Source organism: Typopeltis vanoorti, chromosome 2 (genome assembly GCF_054136105.1).
Source record: "Typopeltis vanoorti isolate ZY-2024b chromosome 2, IOZ_Tvanoo_1.0, whole genome shotgun sequence".
In the NCBI taxonomy this organism is placed as follows: domain Eukaryota; kingdom Metazoa; phylum Arthropoda; class Arachnida; order Uropygi; family Thelyphonidae; genus Typopeltis; species Typopeltis vanoorti.
In genome coordinates, this window is record NC_143550.1 from 110,744,609 (window position 1) to 110,765,676 (window position 21,068).

At 34.8% G+C, this 21,068-nt stretch overlaps 1 protein-coding gene across 1 annotated transcript in view; it reads left to right on the forward strand.

Annotated features, from left to right (window-relative positions):
* Positions 1-21,068, forward strand: part of LOC150109336 (high affinity cationic amino acid transporter 1-like) — a 219,679-nt gene that overhangs the window by 32,602 nt on the left and 166,009 nt on the right. The window contains exon 4 of the mRNA XM_090402146.1: positions 10,510-10,665. Within this exon, the coding sequence (XP_090258272.1) occupies positions 10,510-10,665 (156 nt within the window). The remainder of the gene's footprint in view (positions 1-10,509; positions 10,666-21,068) is intronic.

The following is a 21,068-nucleotide window of genomic DNA, read 5'->3' on the forward strand; positions in this document are numbered from 1 at the left end:
TTTATATCCTATTCATTGCCAAGAGAGAATGGCTTATGGTATGGGGGTGAGGGTGGGTGGGAAGAGTGTCATAAATATTTTTTGCGCAAGCCCAAGAAATGAGAAGCATGTGGAAAGCAGGCAAATGAAATGAGTGATATTAACGATGTAAGGAAAGATAGTGAAGGTGTTCTAGAGAATGTGGAAGGAGTGAATGGTAGTGCGAAATAATATAAATGAGGGCATAAAAGAGTGCTGGAAGTAATGTGGATGATGAGATGACAGTAAGGAATGACATAGCATGGTTATGTCACTTATACAAAAAGTGAACGAGGAAAGTATGAAAACGAGAGAAAAAAAGCATTTCTTTGGCCATCCCTGGGACAAATGAGTGTGTGCACACAAATAATCATGCATTACTGAATGTGATTTCACAAGTGGCAGATTCGAAAGCCTTGTTAATGACATTACACAAGGGTAATTTTAGGTCCAAGGGGATTAAAATGCATATATTAACTAAAATTAGCTTAATACATGTATGGCAGAATTTTCAGAAAAAGGAAAGGAGTTTTCGGCATTGGTCAGTTCATCTTGGTTATAAACTATTGGCATCAGTGAAACCTGGTTGACAGAAAATGATATAGGGATAGAATAGGGATAGAATGTAATGTATTGTATTTTCAGGAAGGATAGAGGGAATAGGACAGGAGGTGGGGCATTGCTGATAATAGCTGAAGAGCTATAACCAACAAAATTAGAAGTCAAAATTCAGTGGGAGATGATTTTTAGGTTTGTGGGAGATGATTCATTTCGGGCTATTTGGTGTGACATAGAGGTCCAGGACCAAATATTTGTTGATTGCTACTATGGACTAGGGAGTCCATAGAAAGATGTAGATGCCATGCTTTGACAGATTAGCACAATGAATCAGGTTGAGAAATTATTATGGGAGACTTCAACTATGGGGACATAGATTGGATGGAGGAAAGGGAGTATGGCAAGATGTAAGTGGAATTTATACAGTTGTTAAGGGATAATTACATGAAACAACATGCTGTTTATGGGACCAGGTGTTTGAGAGAGTTCTGGATCTGGTAATAGCATCAGAGGATATATATATCCATTACCAAGGTAGACACTCTACCTCCAATTGAGAAGCACAACCATGCAGTTTTGTTCTAGGAAGTTGGTAAACATGTGGAATTCTCGGTTGAGAAAGAATGTTGAATTATAAAGCTTGTAATTATGTCAGGCTTAGGAGCCATCTTGGCTTAAGAAGCCACAAGGAAAGAATGGCAGTAGTGTATGGGAAGTAGTTAGGGATTGAGAGAAGCAGTATCAAACTGCATACCCACTGCTAGGAGGATAAACTAAGTAGGGTTAAGTGGATGAGTAGAGATGTAAAACAAGAGCTGAAAAAAAAAAACACTGTGGTGGAATATAAAGAAAAAAGGCAATTAGCATACTCATGAGCAGTACATAGTGCAAGCCAGAAGGGTGACTACTGTGGTAAGAAAGGCCAAATCAGATTATGAGAGAAAATTAGCTAAGCAGGCCAAAGTAAATCCAAAACAGTTTTTTCATTATGTAGCAAGTAAGAGAAAAATAACTATGGAAGGATGATCTTAATCAGTGCTGATGGCAGAAGGGTGGCAGAGATAAAAGAAATAGTTCAGTTGCTGAGTGGTCATTTTGCCAAGGTGTATCATCCAGGTGGAGATTTTGTAGTTGCTTAAGTGACAGCCACATAAGAATTGAAGTAAATGAACAGGAGGTGCTCAGCATATTAATAAATGTCAATGTGAATACAGCAAGGATTGGATGGCATGTCAGCCTGTGTACTACATGAATGTGCAAGAGAATTGTCATTTCCTCTGACAAAGTTGTTCAGTCTAAGTCTCACTTCTGGCAAGGTTCCAGTGGAATGGAAAGAGGGTAAGATATTTCCATTATATAAAGGTGGCTCCATGACAGGAGTAACAAACTACAGACTAATTAATATTTTAGGAGTGGTTGTTAAAATATTGTAAAATTTGATTAAAAGTAAAATCCAATAGTGGATGAATAGGAATACAATACTCTATAATGGACAGCACTTCTTTGTAAAAGATAAATCCTGTCTTAGTAATTTATTCACATTTTATAATACAGTGACAGCAGAATTGGATAAAGGAAGTGGCTACACAATGATATTGCTGGACTTTGAAAGGCATTTGACAGAACACTGCATGGAAAGCTATTACATAAACTGAAGCAAATGGGAATGGATATGAAGCAGGTAGCATGGATGTGGGGGGGGGTTTGCTAACAGAATGGTGGAGTGGAATATAGGAGAATGAGGGGTGACTAGTGGAGTACCTCTGGGTTCTGTACTAGGACCACTACTCTTTAATTTGTATATTAATGATATAGGAAAAGAATTAAGCAGGAATATTCAGTTGTTTGCCAATGATTGTGCTGTAGGTGTTGTAAAGTTTTTATAAATATTCTACAAGATGATTTAAATAAATTAGCATTGTGGGCAAATGATCATGATTGTCAATTTAATGTTGCAAAATGTAAAGTTATATATTTCATTTGAAAAAGGTTCCATACTTAGTATCACATTAACAGTAATGTGGACAGAAAGTTGAAGTTTGGAGGGCATATTGGAAAATTTGGTAAAATAGCTTAAAGGAGTACTTGCATGTTGACATAACAAATAAAGATAGCAAGCTTATTATCTCTCTTTATAAGGGAGATATGAGCCTCCGTAGCGCTCAGTATAGACAAAGTCCTTTGATTGGAAAGACCTGGGTTCAATTCCCGTCAGTGATGTGAGGAACCTTTATCTGGTGTCTTTCTACTAAAGTTGAGTTAGCTGGTCTCATATGGAGGTAGGGAGTTTTTTTCTGCCTGGAAACTCAGGTTTGTCGTCCCCCAGAACAGGCAAACTGATCCTGTGAACACACACACACACATGGATTAGTCATAAATACGTCCCAGCCACAAGCCCGGATAAAATTGGGGTGGGGGTGGGGGGAGAAGCAATGGTGAACTACCCTGTAAAAATCTCACCAGGAATACTTTGTTGGCAATGCCTACAAAGTCACCTATGGTCGGAAAAGACTGAAAGGGAAAATCAGATCATATACCCAGGTACACACCTGGGTTTCTTGGATGTCAGCAGGTGGTAGAAAGGATTCTGAGATGAGTGATATAGCTGGTTATAGATCTGTGGAATGCCATGTTTGAGGATAGGTTGAAGGTGTGTGGGTTTTATTATTATTATTATGGGCGACTCCAAGGAGTCCTTAGACTCATCGAGGGAGGCCCTAAACATCATGTCCATCACAATTATTCGACATTCACACAGTATATATCATACTTTGCCTTGAACTCATTTACTGTCATAGCACCCACAACAGACCCTGGCAGCTTATTCCATTCATTCACCACTCTAAACGTAAAAAACCCAGCTCTAACACCCTTACTAACCACACTCTTGCCCAGCTTCCATGGATGTCCCCTATGTCCCCCACCACCAGTCCTGTTCTCAAAAATATCCTCTGAATTAATCCTATAGAAACCCTTCAGCAATTTGAATGTCTCAATCATATCTCCCCTTATCCACCTATCAACCAATTTCTGCAACCTACATATCTTCAACCTGTTTTCATAAGGTTCATTCTATAGACCTGCTATCATCTTGGTCATTCGCCTCTGGATCCTCTCAACCTCCTCCTCCCCATCAAGAAGAAACCTAGGTAACCAGATCGGGCACAGTAGTCTAGATGGGGTCTTATCAAGGCTCGATACAGAGGAACAATAACTTGCTTATCTCTGCTCATCAAAGTATTCTTCAGCATCCAAGTGATTTGATGAGCTCATTTAGCCACTTTTGCAATGTGTTCCCTAAACTTCAACTCCGTATCCACCAACACTCCCAAGTCCCTGGCCTCATCAATCTCCCGGAGTACAGTTCCACCAATGTGATATACTGCTGCTAATCTTTTCATCCCAAAATGCATAACTTTACATTTTGCCACATTAAATTGACATCCATTCTCCTTAGCCCAGACCTCCAACCTATCCAAATCATCCTGCAAAATTTTGACATCTTCTGCATTCACTATTGCCCTACCCAACTTTGCATCATCAACGAACAAATGAACCATTCCTCTCAGTTCCTTCCCTATACGTTAATGAACAAATTAAACAGCAGTGGTCCAAGAACAGAGCCCTGCGGCACACCACTAGTCACAGGCCATCTTTTTTACTCTACTCCTGAGTAAACTACTCTCTGCTATCTCTCCATCAATCATTCTCCTATCCATCTCACCAACCCTATATCCATTCCCATATGTTTCAGTTTACGGATTAGAATTTCATGTGGTATCCTGTTAAAGGCCTTAGCCAGGTCCAGCAGTATCACTGTAAACCCATTATCCCTATCCAGTTCAGCCGTCACTGTGTTATAAAACCTGAGCAAGTTACTGAGGCATGATCTACCCTTCACAAAACCATGCTGTCCCCCCATACAGTATCTCATTTTCATCAATCCGTTCCTGTATTTTTCCCTTGACTACTTTACTCCAAGACCCTGACAATGACTCCTGATATGCTGATCGGTCAGTAATTTGCAACAGTAGTCTTGGGTCCTCCTTTATGCAGTGGAACTATTTTTTCCCCTATCTCCACCCCTTCGGAACCAAACCAGACCCGAGACTCGGATTAAACAACATGGTAAAGGGCACTGATAATTCTTTAGCTGCTTCAAGTAAGACCCGTGCTGGTATACCATCCAATCCCACAGTTGTATTTACATTAAGGTTCTGTAATAGACTATTCACCTCCACTTCATTCACCACAATTCCCATATAAACTAATGGATCCTTCATTCCTTCAATGTCACCACCTGGATGATATACTCTTGCAAAGTGCTTACTCAATAATTCCACTATAATCAACTGATTCAGTGACCTCCCTACCATCGGCATTCCTTAGAATCATTCTGCTGTGTACAGTTTTTCTTTTTACTTGCAGCATATTGAAAGAACTTTTTGGGATTCTCTTTAGCTTGCATGGCTAATTTCCTTTCATAATCCTCTTTTGCTTTTCTTACCACACTCGTTACCCTTCTGGCCTGCGCTTTATACCATTCATGTGCCTGCAGGTCACCTTTCTCCTTAAATTCATTCCACAGTTGTTTCTTTTTTTTTGCAACTCAAGTTTAATGGTGTTATTTATCCATTTAACCCCTACTTGATTTACTGTTTGGACTCTATGTATACAGTCGGCCATAACCTCCTGCAAACGCTCCTTGACCACTTCCCATGCCCTATCGACATCCATCCCTTGCAGTTTTGCATGCCATAGCACTGAACCAAGCAATCTCCTAAGCTTGTCATACTTTCCAGCATGGTAATTCCACATGTACTCTGTCTTAATCGAAAATTTCACACATTTTGCCACCTCCAAGGCCAAGACCTTATGATCACTCTCACCAATAGGTGGCAACACGGTCATATTCATTACAGTCAAATTCTCAGAAGCTATTACCAGGTCAAGCACTCTCTCAACCCTAGTATTTTTAATTATATGCTGTCTCAGATAGTTATTCCTTAGTAACTGAATAAAATCCAGTTCCTTCCTCACGTGTCCTCTCCTCCTGCCAATCATTGTTACCCATAGTTGAAATTCCCCATAATAGTTACCCTCCTTCTTCCACTCATTTCATCAATTTGTCTATGCATACTATCTCCACCATCTATTCCATCAACTGGTCTATAGCAGCACCCAACTGTACATTTTGTTCCGTTAGTCTCAGTCTCACACCAAATAGCCTCAAATGAGCTCTTTTCACTATCCTGCAATACAACTTCTATTCTCCTTGGTTGCAGTTCATCAGCTATCATCAATAACACTCCTCCCCCCATTTTATTCTCTCTGTCCCTCCTGAACACACTATACCCTACACATTCTATCCCACTAACTATATCATCTTCTGTCAGCCATGTTTCACTAATGCCAATTATCTATGGCCAGGAAGAGCCAACCAAGGCCAAAAATTCTTCCTTCTTGTTCCTAATACTCCTGGCATTAGTATACATGAAATGAAGAGGTCTATTTGTCCCACCCCTATCTTGATGTGTTATACTGACTATCCCATTCTGATTTCTTGTCCTTCGTACTGGCTCGGGCACATTATAAACATTCTTACACTCAACTGCCTCACTGATGTCTGCATATCCACTTCCTCCCCTGTTTAATAGTTCTAGTTTCCCTGATTTTGCACATCCACTCTCACTTCACTCAGCAACACGTTTTCCAGTCTTCGCACACCAAATCCATTCAAATGTAAGCCATCCATCTTGTACAAATCCTTTCGCCCATCAAACTCACTCCACACCACACCACACCATCTGCATAACCTGCGCATAAGCCAATTGTGATTATGGCCCTCCTTCTAAACTCTTCTCTGTCATACCGCAGCAACAGACTCACTATCCTAACTCTGTCACTCTTTTTCTTTCGCTGCCTCTAATAATTCCTTTAAGTCCTCTCTCATATCAAATTTATCTCCTTTCAAATCATTCGTTCCCACTACGACTATCATTTCTTTCACCCTCTGCTTTTTTCATGCTCTAATACTCTCGCTTACATCCTTAATTTTCACACCCTTTAGTGAAGGAACCTTTCTTAGTTGTTAGGCAGAAAAGGGAGGACATGATAGATATTTATAAGATATTAAAAGGATTTTATAAAATTGATGCAAAGGAAAATTTTCAATACATAAGAAATAGTGAGAGATGAGGGGTCATCTGTAGAAGAGTGTGGTTAGTAAGGGTGTGTGCACTCAATTTTTTGCAAGGAAATGGGTGAACGAGTGTATTGCCAGAATTAATTGCGAGTTCCCTGACAATGAATGGGTTTAAGAAGAGGCATGAAAGGTTTTGTGCACTTAAAAGTTAGTGTGAGTCTACTACTATGAGTCTCTGGACTCCATGGAGATACTCATATAATTACAATAATAATAAGGTGAAAATTTAACATCTATTAAAACTATTACATATAAGTTTTAGTTTCTCTCTACCTTCTACAATCACAACAACTTACTTATCCTTTTGAAACAAATATCTCGACTTTACAGAAAGTCTAGCCAATAGATTGGATAGATTTTATGCAAGCTTTTAGTCAAAAAAAAAAAAAAAAAACGTAATATAACTCCCATAATCTGAAAAGATGTAGAACAGTATAGATGATTCCTACTTGTTGCAGAAAAAGTTTTCATTCTGCAACAAGTAGGACTTTTTCAGTCACCAGAAGCGCATTGTGTATTTATGTTAGGGCCAGTAAAACTCTGCTAATCTTGCAACTTAATGACACTAAAAAAAATCCTTTGCCATGTTAAACATAGAAATTAATTTCCTCAAAGAGTCCATATCAACTGTGTTACCCAGCAAGTTTTTAAATATGGTTTTATGTATTTATTCTATTTCATGAAAGAGTTTTTCAGCTCTACTCGTTCTCTCTTATACAAAAATTAAAATTTCTAATCAACCACTCTGACTTCATCTAGTAATGTTACAGACAAGTGAGATAACTTGGTAATATATTTATCAGGAACATCCTCTTACTTAGGATGAGATCTCAGTATTAGTCATAATATCACAAATGTGCAATTTCTCTGAGGAAGCTACCTGTTATGGATTCTGTTTCATTTCATAGACTGAAGCTTGCATTCAGTTCTTTCTGAGACTACCCACAAAGTATGCTTTCAAACTGCTATGATTCTCTTCAGAGTAAAGCTGTGAACCATAATCATGGCAATTTGAAAGCATACCATAGAAGTTTTTATTTATTTTTTTATTTTTAATTTGAAATCATACCTTATAACTTAACACCATTAGAGTTTAAAGCTCTTAACTCTCTACAGAAAAACAATCTTATTTTTGCCGGAGCCAACAAGTGCAAAGTGGTTATCATGCAAGGAGAGAATATTTTAGAAAGATTTCCTTAATACTTTGTGATTTCTCTACTTATCATCCTCTCTCATCTGATCCTACTATGAACCAAATTAATAAGGTTAATAAATTGATTGATAGCATCTCCAGTTGAGATGAAGAATTAAATTAAAAACTGAAAATCTTTTCTGCCCATCCACCGAGATTATATGGTCTTCCTGAAATCCACAAGTCTGATGTTCCATCACAGTGTGTTATAGGTTACTCTCCAAATAAGTTACTTTATGTACTTCTGCATTATTATCTTCCTTTACTGGAAATTTGCTTTCACATATTAAGAATTCTTTGGATTTTAAAACTAAAATATGTGATCTTTATTTAGGTTCCCTTAGATACTGTGATTAGTCTTGATAGTGTCTCTTTTCACAAACATTCCTTTGACTGATAGTATTAATTTATTTAAAAGATTTTAAATATCAAATAACGAACTATTTACTTTGTTATCCATTCCAATTAGTGTCCAGGACAAATTTTATCAGCAGATTGAAGGTACAATGATGAATAATTCACTTTCTCCTGTGCTTGTCAATTACTACATAGAGCATTTTTAAGATCATCTTCTTAATGACATGTTTCTTTTTTTAAAAATGGTTTTAATGAGTTCTTTATAAACAAAGCATTTAACAGCTTTAGGCTTCTCGTCTCTAGGTCTCCAGAAGAAATCTCTTAGATTATGTATATTAATGGAATTTCTGAACATATTGCCAAAGTTCTAAGACCTCTCAACATAGTTCTTTTTGTCTCCTGTCAGAAATATTTCTCCTATCCTTTCCTCACCTAGACAAGCTTTCTCCACTCAGTTTTCCTGGTGTCTATTAGAGTCCTTGTTCCTGTCGCTTGTCTTACTTCAGATAGTTTGGTATATCTGCAGTTGTCTGTTGTGAGGAACAGTAAATCTTACAACTTGTATCATGAACCTAAACTGTTTGGCTTTGCTGAACGTGCTGTCTTAACTAAACATAATAGTTCCTTGGAGAGTAAAAAAAAAGCTTTTATACAAAAGTAGATTCCCAATATTACAGTTATACAAAGAGAACTGCCTTTCTACATCACCCACATTTAAACAGATCTGATAGCATTTAGTTATCCCCTTTATGAGAAATATTGATGTACCAATCTTCCTGTAAATTGATAATTATTATCTATATATTTTTTCTTATTTATTATTTTAATTTTTAATTAGGAGTTTGTTGGCTGTCCTGCTTGCTTACTCTATGGTGTGCTTTTTAAAGTAATTCTGTTATTTACATTTTAATAGTGTTTCCTCTCCACTCTATGCATCGAACACAATTTGGTCTTGCTTTTCAACTCATCTGTCACCATCCGTTTATCATAAATAACATGCGAATTATTAGGCACCTTGCAGTACATGTGCTCCGCTTGCTATGTGCAGGCAAGCTAAACTGAGAAGCGGTTGCAGTGTATACTTGTTTTACATGTAGTCTGAGTCAGAGATGTAGTTTGTTCAAAGAGCTGCATGTGTCTCGCAAGCCTCACATTGTCAACCCTCTGGCATAAAGAGCTGAGTTGATTCTCTCCAATTCTGATATCAGGTTTAATGTCTCTTTTCTTCATAGTGTGATCATTTGCAGCAACGAATAACAGCAGTATAGCATACACCTACGTCTAAATCTAATTTCGAAACAGATTTCCTCTACCACCTTCATTTCTAACAACCTACTGTCAAAGAAAGTATCAGTTTTATATTCTATAAAGTAATTATTCTGTTTACACCATATAATTGTAGCATTTTGAATAGCTTTTCTCTTCTTTTCTCTTATATGCTTTTCCACTTCTATAAAACTTAAATGCACATCCTTGTTTTGTTATTTCCATAATTTCTTGACTTACAGTAAAAAAAAAAAAAAAAAAAAAAAAAAAAAAAACCTTCTCCTGATAACTTATATTTAATTTTAACTCCAGTTCCTCTTTCACAGTTTTTTTTACTTTGTCTCTTCTCAATTATGCATTCATAAATCTGGAATGGAATAGACATCACAAATATTTCTCTGTAATTTTCATCTATAAAAAGAAAAAAAAAAGAGTATTACAAAGACTCTACTCCAATCATCTGGAGTTTTTCCTTCTAATCAGACCTTCTGAATGATCTAGTGCAGCCAATATAAAGCTTTTATACTTCCAAATTTGATCATTTCTGGCCAAATGTTATATAATTCAAGTTTTGTGTCATATGTATTTATCATATCTGTTCTTTTATGGTACTTTTTCCTCTATTTCTATGCTTTCATTAGCTTCCAGAATTGTTTAATTTCATTATTTTATGTTATGCTTCATTTCCATTCAGTTTTACATGTGTGGTATTAAATTCTTAATCCTACATATGTGCTTGATTACATGTGATGATTTGAAGTAACTTTGCCAGACTATTTCATATATCTTAGTGCCTCAACAGTTTAAATTTATTACTTAATCTAACAATGTCAGAAACTTTAGTGCAGAAATTCATAAGTGTATGCATTTTTATAAATTTCTAACTTCTAATTTTCTGTTATCTAAATTTTAGGCACAGCTTCTGTTGCTAGAGGCTATAGTGGATATTTAGATTCACTTACAGGTGGTACAATTGAAAATCACCTTAGAAAAGTGATGCCCATGAATATTTCAGGTATCTCTGGCTATCCTGATTTCCTGTCACTAGGAATTACACTCTTTCTGACTGGTATGCATTTGCTAAAATATAATACAATGTTTTCTGAAATCATATGAAATTGTTTTAAATTTTTAACATTTTAAGTTTTTAAGTACATATTTGAGCTGAATAAAACATTGAATGAGATTGTTATTTTCTTATGTTTAGAGAATTTTTTATACAAGTTTTTATAAGCATGAGAAGTAAGTATATATTAGAATTAATATAAGTTTGGTGATCTCAAAAATCAGTCTGTTGAAAGGAAAAATTTATTAAAATGTAAAACTCAACTCAAGAAAATGCAGAATATTTGGAAGTTAGCAAACTGGAGTGGGGTGGGAGAAGTATGTACTAGTTTTTAATATGTGCAGAACTCATAAAATCAGTTAATTAAAATGCCTTTAATTATGCATTTTCTGTGCATTACTTTCTAAATGCCCATTAATTTGTTGTTGTCGTTGTTATGTTCCATCGAGTCGTTTTTGACTCCTGGTGATTCTATGAACATACATTCTCCATTCAGATCTGTCCCTGGCCATATCTTTCAAAATTTCCAAGCATATTCCAGTTGCTTTTTTAACTCCATCCACCCATCTAATTCTTGATCTTTTTCTTCTCCTGCTTCCATCAACTTTAGCAAGCATCATCATCTTCTCCAGACTTTCATTTGCTCGCATAATATGTCTGAAGTATGATAATTTTTGCTTGATGATCATAGCTTTGAGGGAGCAATCTGGCTTTATTCTGTCTATCACTGATTTATTGGTTTGCTTTGCAGTCCATGGTATTCTTAAGCATCTCCAAACCCATAATTCAAATGCATCTATCTTCCTTCTTTCACTCTTTCTCAGGGGCCAACGTTCACATCCATACGGTATCACAGGGAATAGGGAATACCCTTGCTTTCACGATTCTGATTTTTGTTGTTGTGAGGCTAATATCTTTATTTTTAAAGATCTTGTTTAAATTTGTCATTGCTTTCTTTCCGAGTAATAATCTTCTTCTAACTTCTTCAGTACAATAACCACCTTGATCAATTCGGGATCCTAGCACAAAATTGTTAACTGCTTCCATTTTCTCCCCATCTACTTCAAAATCATTAAGTTCACATGTTGCCATAACTTTTGTCTTTTTGAGGTTAAGTTTAAGATCATATTTAGCACTTTCTTCTTTAACTCATAATAAGTTCCTCCAAATCTTTGCATTCTGCTAGCAAGGTGGTATCATCTGCATACCTCAAATTATTAATATTTCTTCCACCAATTTTAATTCCAACTGAAGACTCCTCCATCCCTGCCATTCTTAAAATGTATTCGCTGTACAAGTTAAACAGTTGCAGAGATAAAATACATCCTTGTCACACCCCTTTACCTATTGTGAAATACCCAGTTTCTCCAAGATCTTTTCAGACAGAGGCTTCTTGTTCATAATAAAGATTCCTCAGAAGGATAATGAAATGCTATGGTACTCCCATTGTTCTTAACATATTCCACAGTTTTCACATGATCTACAGAATCAAAAGGAAACAAAGGTAGATATTCTTTTGATATTCCTGTGCTCTTTCTATTATCCATCTCACATTGGCGATTTGATCTCTTGTTCCTCTGCCTTTTCGAAATCCTGCCTGTTCATCTGGCATTTCTCTCTTCATGAATGGTTCCAGTCTTTTCTGAATGATCTTAAGTAAGACTTTACTTGCATGAGAAATCAGTGCTATAGTTCTGTAATTTTTGCACTGTTGCATTGCCTTTCTTCAATAAAGGTATATAAACTGATTTTTTCCATTTCCTAGGCTCATTAATTACTTAACAGTAATTAACAGTACCGTAAAGTAAGATATACCTTTACAGTTTCATACATATATTACTGCTAAAGTTAAAAACTGATATAAATATTAAGGGTAAAAAAAAAAAAAAACCTGCATGAATACTATGTAATTGAGATTGAAATGAAAATCACCGTGTACACGAATTAGTAATGAACCTATTACTGTATATCCTATTCCCTCCTAATTTCAACTTGCCTTAAATAACAACCATGAAAGATTTACAAAGATTTGTTCTGTTTTGCATATAGATGTGGTCTTAGTTCCAGTTTCAGTGATGTTCATTTCCACCTCCACTCTGCAAAATCTTATCTACTTTTCTAACAATTTCAAATTTCAGTATCTTTGAATGCTATTCATCTGTGTTCCTTTACGCTTTAAATCTTTTTGTTTCAAAGGTAGCATTTGTGCATGTTTACTTAGATACCATATCAATGTTTCTAACTTAGAATCTTCTCTTTTTTTTGATCTTCTTTGGTTGAAAATCTCTTTCTTCATCCTGTCAGATTCATTTGTTATCTCTTTCACTTTCCTAATACCACCATCCATTCTGAAAAATTTGATTTCCTTTCTTTAAATGTTGATTTTTCTCTAAGTCAGCTTTCCTAATAATGAAGTTATCTTCTTTGTAGTTTTTAATGTTCAAAACTTTAACTGGTTTCCCTTTTCCAACTGCAATGAAACAACAGGCAGAGATGCCAAGCCATTTCCCATCATAGATGATCTTGCATAAATTGTTCACATGCTACCATGATACCATATAACATTAACCACTCTTGGAACATTTTTAATCTTTTATTCACTAATATGAATTTGTCTGTGTAAGTAGTTCAAGCTGCAATTGTATTGTTGGCTTATTCTCCCATGGAGCAACACTCATGCAGCCCCTCTCATCCATGTGTTGTCTGGTTATTATAAGTATGACAAGTAGGCCAGTCATTGGGATTTCTCTGATTTTATTTCCTTGGTTATAGGATTATTGCTTTTAGTTTTCTGATTCCAACATTTGTACTGAATGCATCACTGAGCCAGTTCTTAATTGCATGGAAACACTCATTCTCTTTTCCACTTTAAATTCTCATTCCTTATTTAAACTCTAAGAAATGTACCAGGGCTATACAAGCGAAGCAAGCATATCAAAGTTGGATTCGTTGATATCTCCATCTAACTTTTTTTTTTAGTTTATAGTAAAGCTTATATAGTTATAAGCAAATTATCAACATATCTCATGTGCTGATTTTGTAAAGATAAAAGCAGCAAACTTGCATCATGTCCAAATGACATTTATGCTTTCTAGTTTCTTGCCAGCACTGCTTGGTTATAATTTTTGTCCACCTCTACTTTCACTTGAATGGTTTGGTTTCATTATTAATACCAGAAAAATGCCAGTCTCCTATGTCTTACTTTTCCTCTAATTCTTGCACTGCTGATCTTGGTATTTAAATATCCTCCCATTTCAAATGCATTCAATCTCTTCTCCCTTTTGATTTTTCACTAAAAAAAGATATATTGTTCTACCTGCACTAGGTTGTGATGGCATTTCTCTGATAATTCTGAAGATTTGTACTCCAGATTGGCTTTTATTCTTTGTCACCTTTTTTTATTCTTTCTAGTGTGTTTTGCAGCTTGGAATTTAGCCTATATTTCATTTTATTCTTAAAAAAAGTGAAAAATGTTTACCATGGAATTACCATCCACTTTCTCTCACTTCTTCTATTGTTTCTTAAATCATGGAGAAAACCATTAATACTCAGCTTCTGTGCTAAATGGAAAATCTCAGCTAATAAAAAATCATTGGCATAGATTCTGCCACTGTCTGTGAGCAGGGATTTTTCTTGATTTCTCATATTTCTGTGGTTAAGCAAATGTTCATTTAACTTTTGGTATAGAGATGACATGCTTATTAATGAGAATTAGTTTTTATTAGAATAACAAACCAACAAGTTTCACAAGTCATTGGGCTTACATTATCTGGGATACAAGATTTGTATTAATGACGAAAGAAAAAACTACAAGTATACCCCTCACTTATGACAGGTTAGATTCCTGACAACTGTTGTAACTTGAGAATTGTTGCAACTCGAAGCAATGCATTTTTTTTCACTTACCAATGCATGGACTGCACTGCAATCATATATGGACCTAACTATTGTAAATAATACATTTGTGACTAAAATAAATACTGTAACCCTACTAGCTTCAGATTTAGCATCCGTAAATGTCTCGCCTTTCTTAGCCTTCATTTCATCAAATAGGCTTTGGGCTGTATTTTGAATTGTACCCTGACTTAATGCAACATGCCGACTAGTCTGATCATGAATCCATATTATTAAAAGTCTCTCAATATCTGTAATTGGGCTATCCCTTTTTTCTAATCAGAATAGTGTTCACTGGATTTGCATTTTTTACTTTGTCTAGATTTTCTTTTTGTTTTTAATCACAGCAATGACAGTAGTACATGCTAAGTCTAGCCTACAGCCTACCTCACTGCTTAAAACACTGTCCTCACTAAGTTTAAAAATTTTGATCTATGTATTTAAAGTAATAGTCTTAAATTGTTTCTTTCCATCTTTCATCATCATCATTATCATGCTTTTCAACGATTTAGGCCTAGAGCAGCCTTCTCCCAATCTATGTCTAAAGTCATCGTTGAATCTCTTTAGAGGATGTCCCGGTTTTCTTTTTCCTAATGATTTTAATTTAAGGCTTGTTTTAATAATCTTTCTGTTCCATTCTTTTAACGTCTCCTAAAATCCTCGTTTTTAATATGATATTGCCATTGATACCATCTGTTCACGCCTCTAATCTTTCTCAGGACTCTCATATCTGTGGTCTCTAGTCTTTGGTCAAGTGTTTTACTTCTGACCCAGCTCTCAGATCCATAAGTTAAAACTGGTTTGAACACTAATTTAGTATTCTGACTAATTTCTCTCTTATTCCATATGAATTTATTCAATTGACTTCCTACCATACCAGCTTTGTTGATTCTGTTGTCTATTTCCATATTTAATTTACCATCTTCACTAAAAATCATGCCTAAGTAGGTGAAATATTTTACTTGTTTCACAGGTTCTCCATTCACAACACAGTTGATATTTTCAACAATTCTACCTATTTTCATTGTCTTTGTCTTTTTATTGCTGACCTTCATACCATATCTATTACAACAGTTATTCAATTTAGTCAGGAAATCTTGCAAACTTGTAGCGGATTTATTTAGAAGTATAACATTGTGCGCATAAAGCAAAGAGCATACATTAACATCTCCAATTCTGATATCATGTTTAATACCACTCCTTCATAATGAATAACAGAGGGGATAATGTACATCCTTGTCTCACACCAGATTTAACATTAAATTATCTTCCTGTACTTCCTTCAATTCTAACTGCTGACTTGCAACTCAAATAAAGACTAAGTGTTGCTTGATATAATGCCCCATTGACACCATATAACTGTAGCTTATTGAATAGCTTCTCTCTTGGCACCTTATCATATGCCTTTTCCAGATCAACAAAACTTAAATACAGATCTTTGTTATATTCCCATGATTTCTCAACTATTTGAAGATCTGATCCTGACAGCCTCTATTTGACCTGAATCCAGCTTGTTCTTCTCCAAGCTTTTCTTTCACAATTCTTCTCAACCGTTTCTCAAGTATACTTGCATAGATCTTGCCAGGAACACTCAGTAGGGAAATACCTCTGTAATTCTCACATTCAGTTTTATTTCCCTTTTTATATATGGGCACTATTAGAGTTCTACTCCAATCATCAGGAATTCATCCCTCTGTCCATGCTTTCTGAACTATGCAGTGCAGCCACTGTAAGACTTTTATACCACCATACTTCAGCATTTCTGATTGAATGTCTACTCCTGCTGCCTTTCCATATTTCAAGCCTTTGATGGCTTTTTTTCTACTTCAAGAATGGATATGTATTCCTGACTGTATGCCTGTTGAGTGTTTTTACTACTGTGCTATCACTGCTTGTTTCATTTAGCAATTTTTCCAAGTAATTACTCCATACTTCAAGGATATCTTTTTCTCCTGTTTTCATGTCACCTTTATCATCTCTAACTCCTTTCACAGCACTCTTTCCTCCGTTTCTAAGCTTCTTCAACAACCTCCAGAATATCTTACCACCTTCTTGATATTTATTTTCTATGTTCTTGCCAAAGTCCTCCCATGACTTTTGTTTAGCTAGTTTTACACAGTGCTTCGCTTTCTTACATTAGTCTCTGTATTTTCTAAGAGCACAAGCTGACTTATTTTCCAGAATATATTGATATGCTTTCTTCTTTTACTTCACTGTCTCTTTAACTTCCTGTGTTCACCATGGAGTTCTGATTTTTCTATCCTTGCAGACAACCTCACTACATGCCTCTCTGGCTGAATCAATCAGGGTTTTCTTTAAGGCTTGCCACCAAATCTCCAAGGTTTGGTTCCTGTTCTCAAACTCTTTCGTTTTTTCTTCAATAATCTTTGTGTATTTTAGTCTACAGTTCACATCTGAGAGCTGCTCAACTTTTATTCGCTTTAAAACTTTCTTACATGTTATTCTTTTCAATATGAAATTCAGTTTTATCCTGCTCAAGACTAAATAGTGATCACTTCCAATTTGAAATCCTCTGTACACTCTGATGTCATGCACCAGGGAGAAAACATCACTATCAACAATAGCATAGTCAATGAGACTTTTCTTATTCGTTGCTTCTTCTCTCCATGTGAATTTGTGCACATTTTTATGTTGGAACATGGTGTTAGTAATAACTAGTCGATGCCCTGAGCAGAAATCCAACAGGTATTTGCCATTATTATTAGCTTTGCTCTTTTCTCCATAAATCATTTTGTACCTTATACAGACATTCTATTTTAAAGTCTCACAATATCTATATTGCTTATGCACAGAAAAAATTTTATTTATGGATACTATAACATGACTCTGCATTATTACATTATTTTAAAAGTAGTAAATTATTCATATGTATGAGTCACATTAAAACACTTATAAGACTGCCCATCACAGTTTATATAGTATGTTGTTACCATGGGTGAATATTCCAGGTGTGCTGTGCTCATCCATTGAAAAGCAGTATCGCTGATATTATACTTTTACATTTATTCCCATTAAAGACTCCCCTAATTGTTTCCTGACTTCACGTGATTCTTAAAAATAAACATAATAAACTAATGCTTCACAAAGAGGACACTTTTCATTGCATAAACATAAACATCGCATTCTGGTTAATAGTCCCTCAGGCTCTTTTGTTAATCAAGTGAGTTTTGAAAACATCAGTTCACTCATAGATTGTTGTGAATTGTAACATTTTTTCTACTATCTGCTGAGCATTAAAAATTCTTTTTTTGAATCTTTATCCAAAATGATGATGGACTTAATGTCTTGTAATCATTTATCTGTATAAATGAAGAATTTAATTGTAAAAGTTCATTCTCTTCTTTGGATACTAAATTGAGCTTAGGTATTGATTTAGAACTTTAAAGGCAAAGGGATCTTTTATCAAAATGTTCTTCTTTTGAATAAAATATTAAGTTGATAAAGATAACAGCTTAATAAATATGTCTTTAATTGCAAAATGTTGCAACACACACACACACACACACCCTAATATAAACTCCAAACATACAATACTTCATACTCTTTTCCTTATATCTGATACTACAACTCGATATAAAGATATTTTTCAATGTCACATGATTTTTGTGCTGGTTCTGTTAGAGTCATGGTGAGAGAGTTTGCAGATTGATTCTAACATTTTTTTACCATTTTTTACCAACATTTTTTTATTCTTTTGAATAAAATATTAAGTTGATAAAGATAACAGCTTAATAAATATGCCTTTAATTGCAAAATGTTGCAACACACACACACACACACACACACACACACACACCCTAATATAAACTCCAAACATACAGTACTTCATACTCTTTTCCTTATATCTGATACTACAACTCGATATAAAGATATTTTTCAATGTCACATGATTTTTTGTGCTGGTTCTGTTAGAGTCATGGTGAGAGAGTTTGCAGATTGATTCTAACATTTTTTTACCAACTAATTGCAGGGTTACATTTAATTAAGCATCAAACCTAGAAAAGGGTTCCTAATTTCATCAAAATATGTTACTGTTGAGTTTAAAAGCATGAAAATGGTTATTATCATTACCTACAATTAATCATAAGACTGTGTAAAAAAATTCAATTTTGATAATCAATGTGAGATGGCTGCTACCTACTAAAATCTTCTGATCCACTAATGCATCATGACCAGCACTTTGAAAACCACTGTCTTCAAAAGATGTACCACATATTATGACATTCTAACACAGTATTTGTGTCTAGTACCTGGTCAGCAACTTTCTTTCAGTTCTTACATTTTGATGTTATAGCACTGGTTAACTGCATTAATCTGACTATATCTTTAGTCTTCCTCTAGATCTGTCTGTGTCACTGAATGAACCAACAAGCTTATACACTGTGATTAATGAATTACTTGGTTGCTACCAGTGGCTTAAGTCTAATAATTTATAAACCATTTAATGCATTTCACAAGTTTTCTAAATTGATAACAGAAAAATTATACAGCAGTGCTTATTGAATAATTAATATATAATAAACTGAAAAGTGCATAAATTAAAGATGTCAAGAAATTATTTACTTGATTTAATCCTCTATCCAAGTGTAAGCAAACAAAGTTTGCATATGAATTATCTTCACAACTGGGTAATGACCCTTCCCATAATGCACAGCATTATATGTATACAACATAAGTAGCCCAGTCATGAAGGTACTTCACATGCAAACTTTATTTTTCTTATGCTTAGCTAAAAGGATTCAACCAAGAATATAATTTCTTGGCATCTTTAATTTCTAGTATAACCAATTGAAAAAAATTGCAACATCTATCTCTGCAATATGCACATAGTCTATAGAACCAATAAACATTATTTCTTAGATATTGTACATAGTTCCTCTTTCTTAAATTTATGGCTGTGGAAGTATAATGAGTTGGAATTGAATCTCCCTTTGGCATAGATGTTTATGAATGTCTTTAGGTGGTTGATGAATTTGATTGCCTAGGGTAAAGCCCATCACCACCTTGCTTATTGTAGGCTGAAATTGGTTTGGAAAAAGTTACATTTTGGTCTCTAGAGTATGGTTTTTGGATTATTTAAACCTTATCCCACCCATGACACTAATATACTATAGATTTACAGCATTTCATGAGTGGATTTCACATAAAAAAATTGTGTGTAGTGTTTTAAAAATACAGAGTGAATAAATGAAGCAACAGTGAATCAAGCTGAATACAAGATCAATATAAAGGCATAATGATAGTGATAGTTTAATCATTAATAACCATAGTTAGTGGAAAATTTCAAAACAAAATGTCATTGGCTGCAGATTTCAAATCTTGGATAGTGAAATCAAATCGGTCTCTTGCTATAAAAGATCTAGCTTCTCATTTAGGAAGATGTTTGTAGTGAGAGAGAGGTTATCAGACAACATCAGAGCTTGTAATCACATCCTCACTTTGAAGATGACTATCTTTTATCTTGTGAAAAAATTAGCTATTTTTTATGTGATGTGATAATCCTAAAAGATAAGCATAATCTATCATTATGTTACGTCTTGATACTTATCAAATCCCCTCTTTCTGTTAGTTATTTTAGGCAGACTATCAAGTCTACAGAAATTAAGAGAAACATACAAATTACAATAGTTTTTTCTCAATTTCTGGTAAGTGATTATGCTCTATCCACTGACCATAGAATAAAACGAGGTTACATGAAAGTGCCTCATTACAGCTACTACGTATTTGATATCTTCTCCAGGGATTCTGTGATGTACTATTACATCAGCCTAACATAAATAAAAGTAATTGTGTGTTTGTTTTCAGATGTGAAATGTTAACATTGAAAACCAAACCACATGAAAAAGAAAAATTTATCTACTCCATGGGTTCTGGAATCACACTATTGGATGAACAGTTTAAAGTAGTTGATTATATTTTTGACATCTTTGAACTTCTGGATAATCACACAATCTAGTCCTCAACAATTTTATAATGAAAGGAACAAATAATGAATAACTTATGTAATAAGGAAACAAATATAACAATATGTATCTATCTTGCTTTCCTGTCATCCCTAATTGGTATTAGTGATTCCCTTTCTAAGAAAGACTGGTTTGAATCCTGTTTAGGATACAAATAATCTTTATAAGGGCTTCACTGCTGAATGTGAATTAGCTAGTATCATATGGAGATTGACCCTGTAGATACTTATGTTTATCATCCTCCAAATTGTATTTTATGTATGAAAACCAGCTATAGAATAAACACACACATTAATAGACATAATACACTTACCTATAACTTTCAACAATGTCAGTTGCTTTGGCAGTAATTCAACAGCAGCAATTAGTTTGTGTAATGTAACATGCATATAATTATATGTTTGCTTAACTCTGATGTTGCCACATATTGTTATTGGAATATAATGAAATAAATTAATCAACTGATATAAGTTTGTGTATCTGTTTTATTAAATTACTATGATCTCCGAAAATGTGTAACTTCTACCT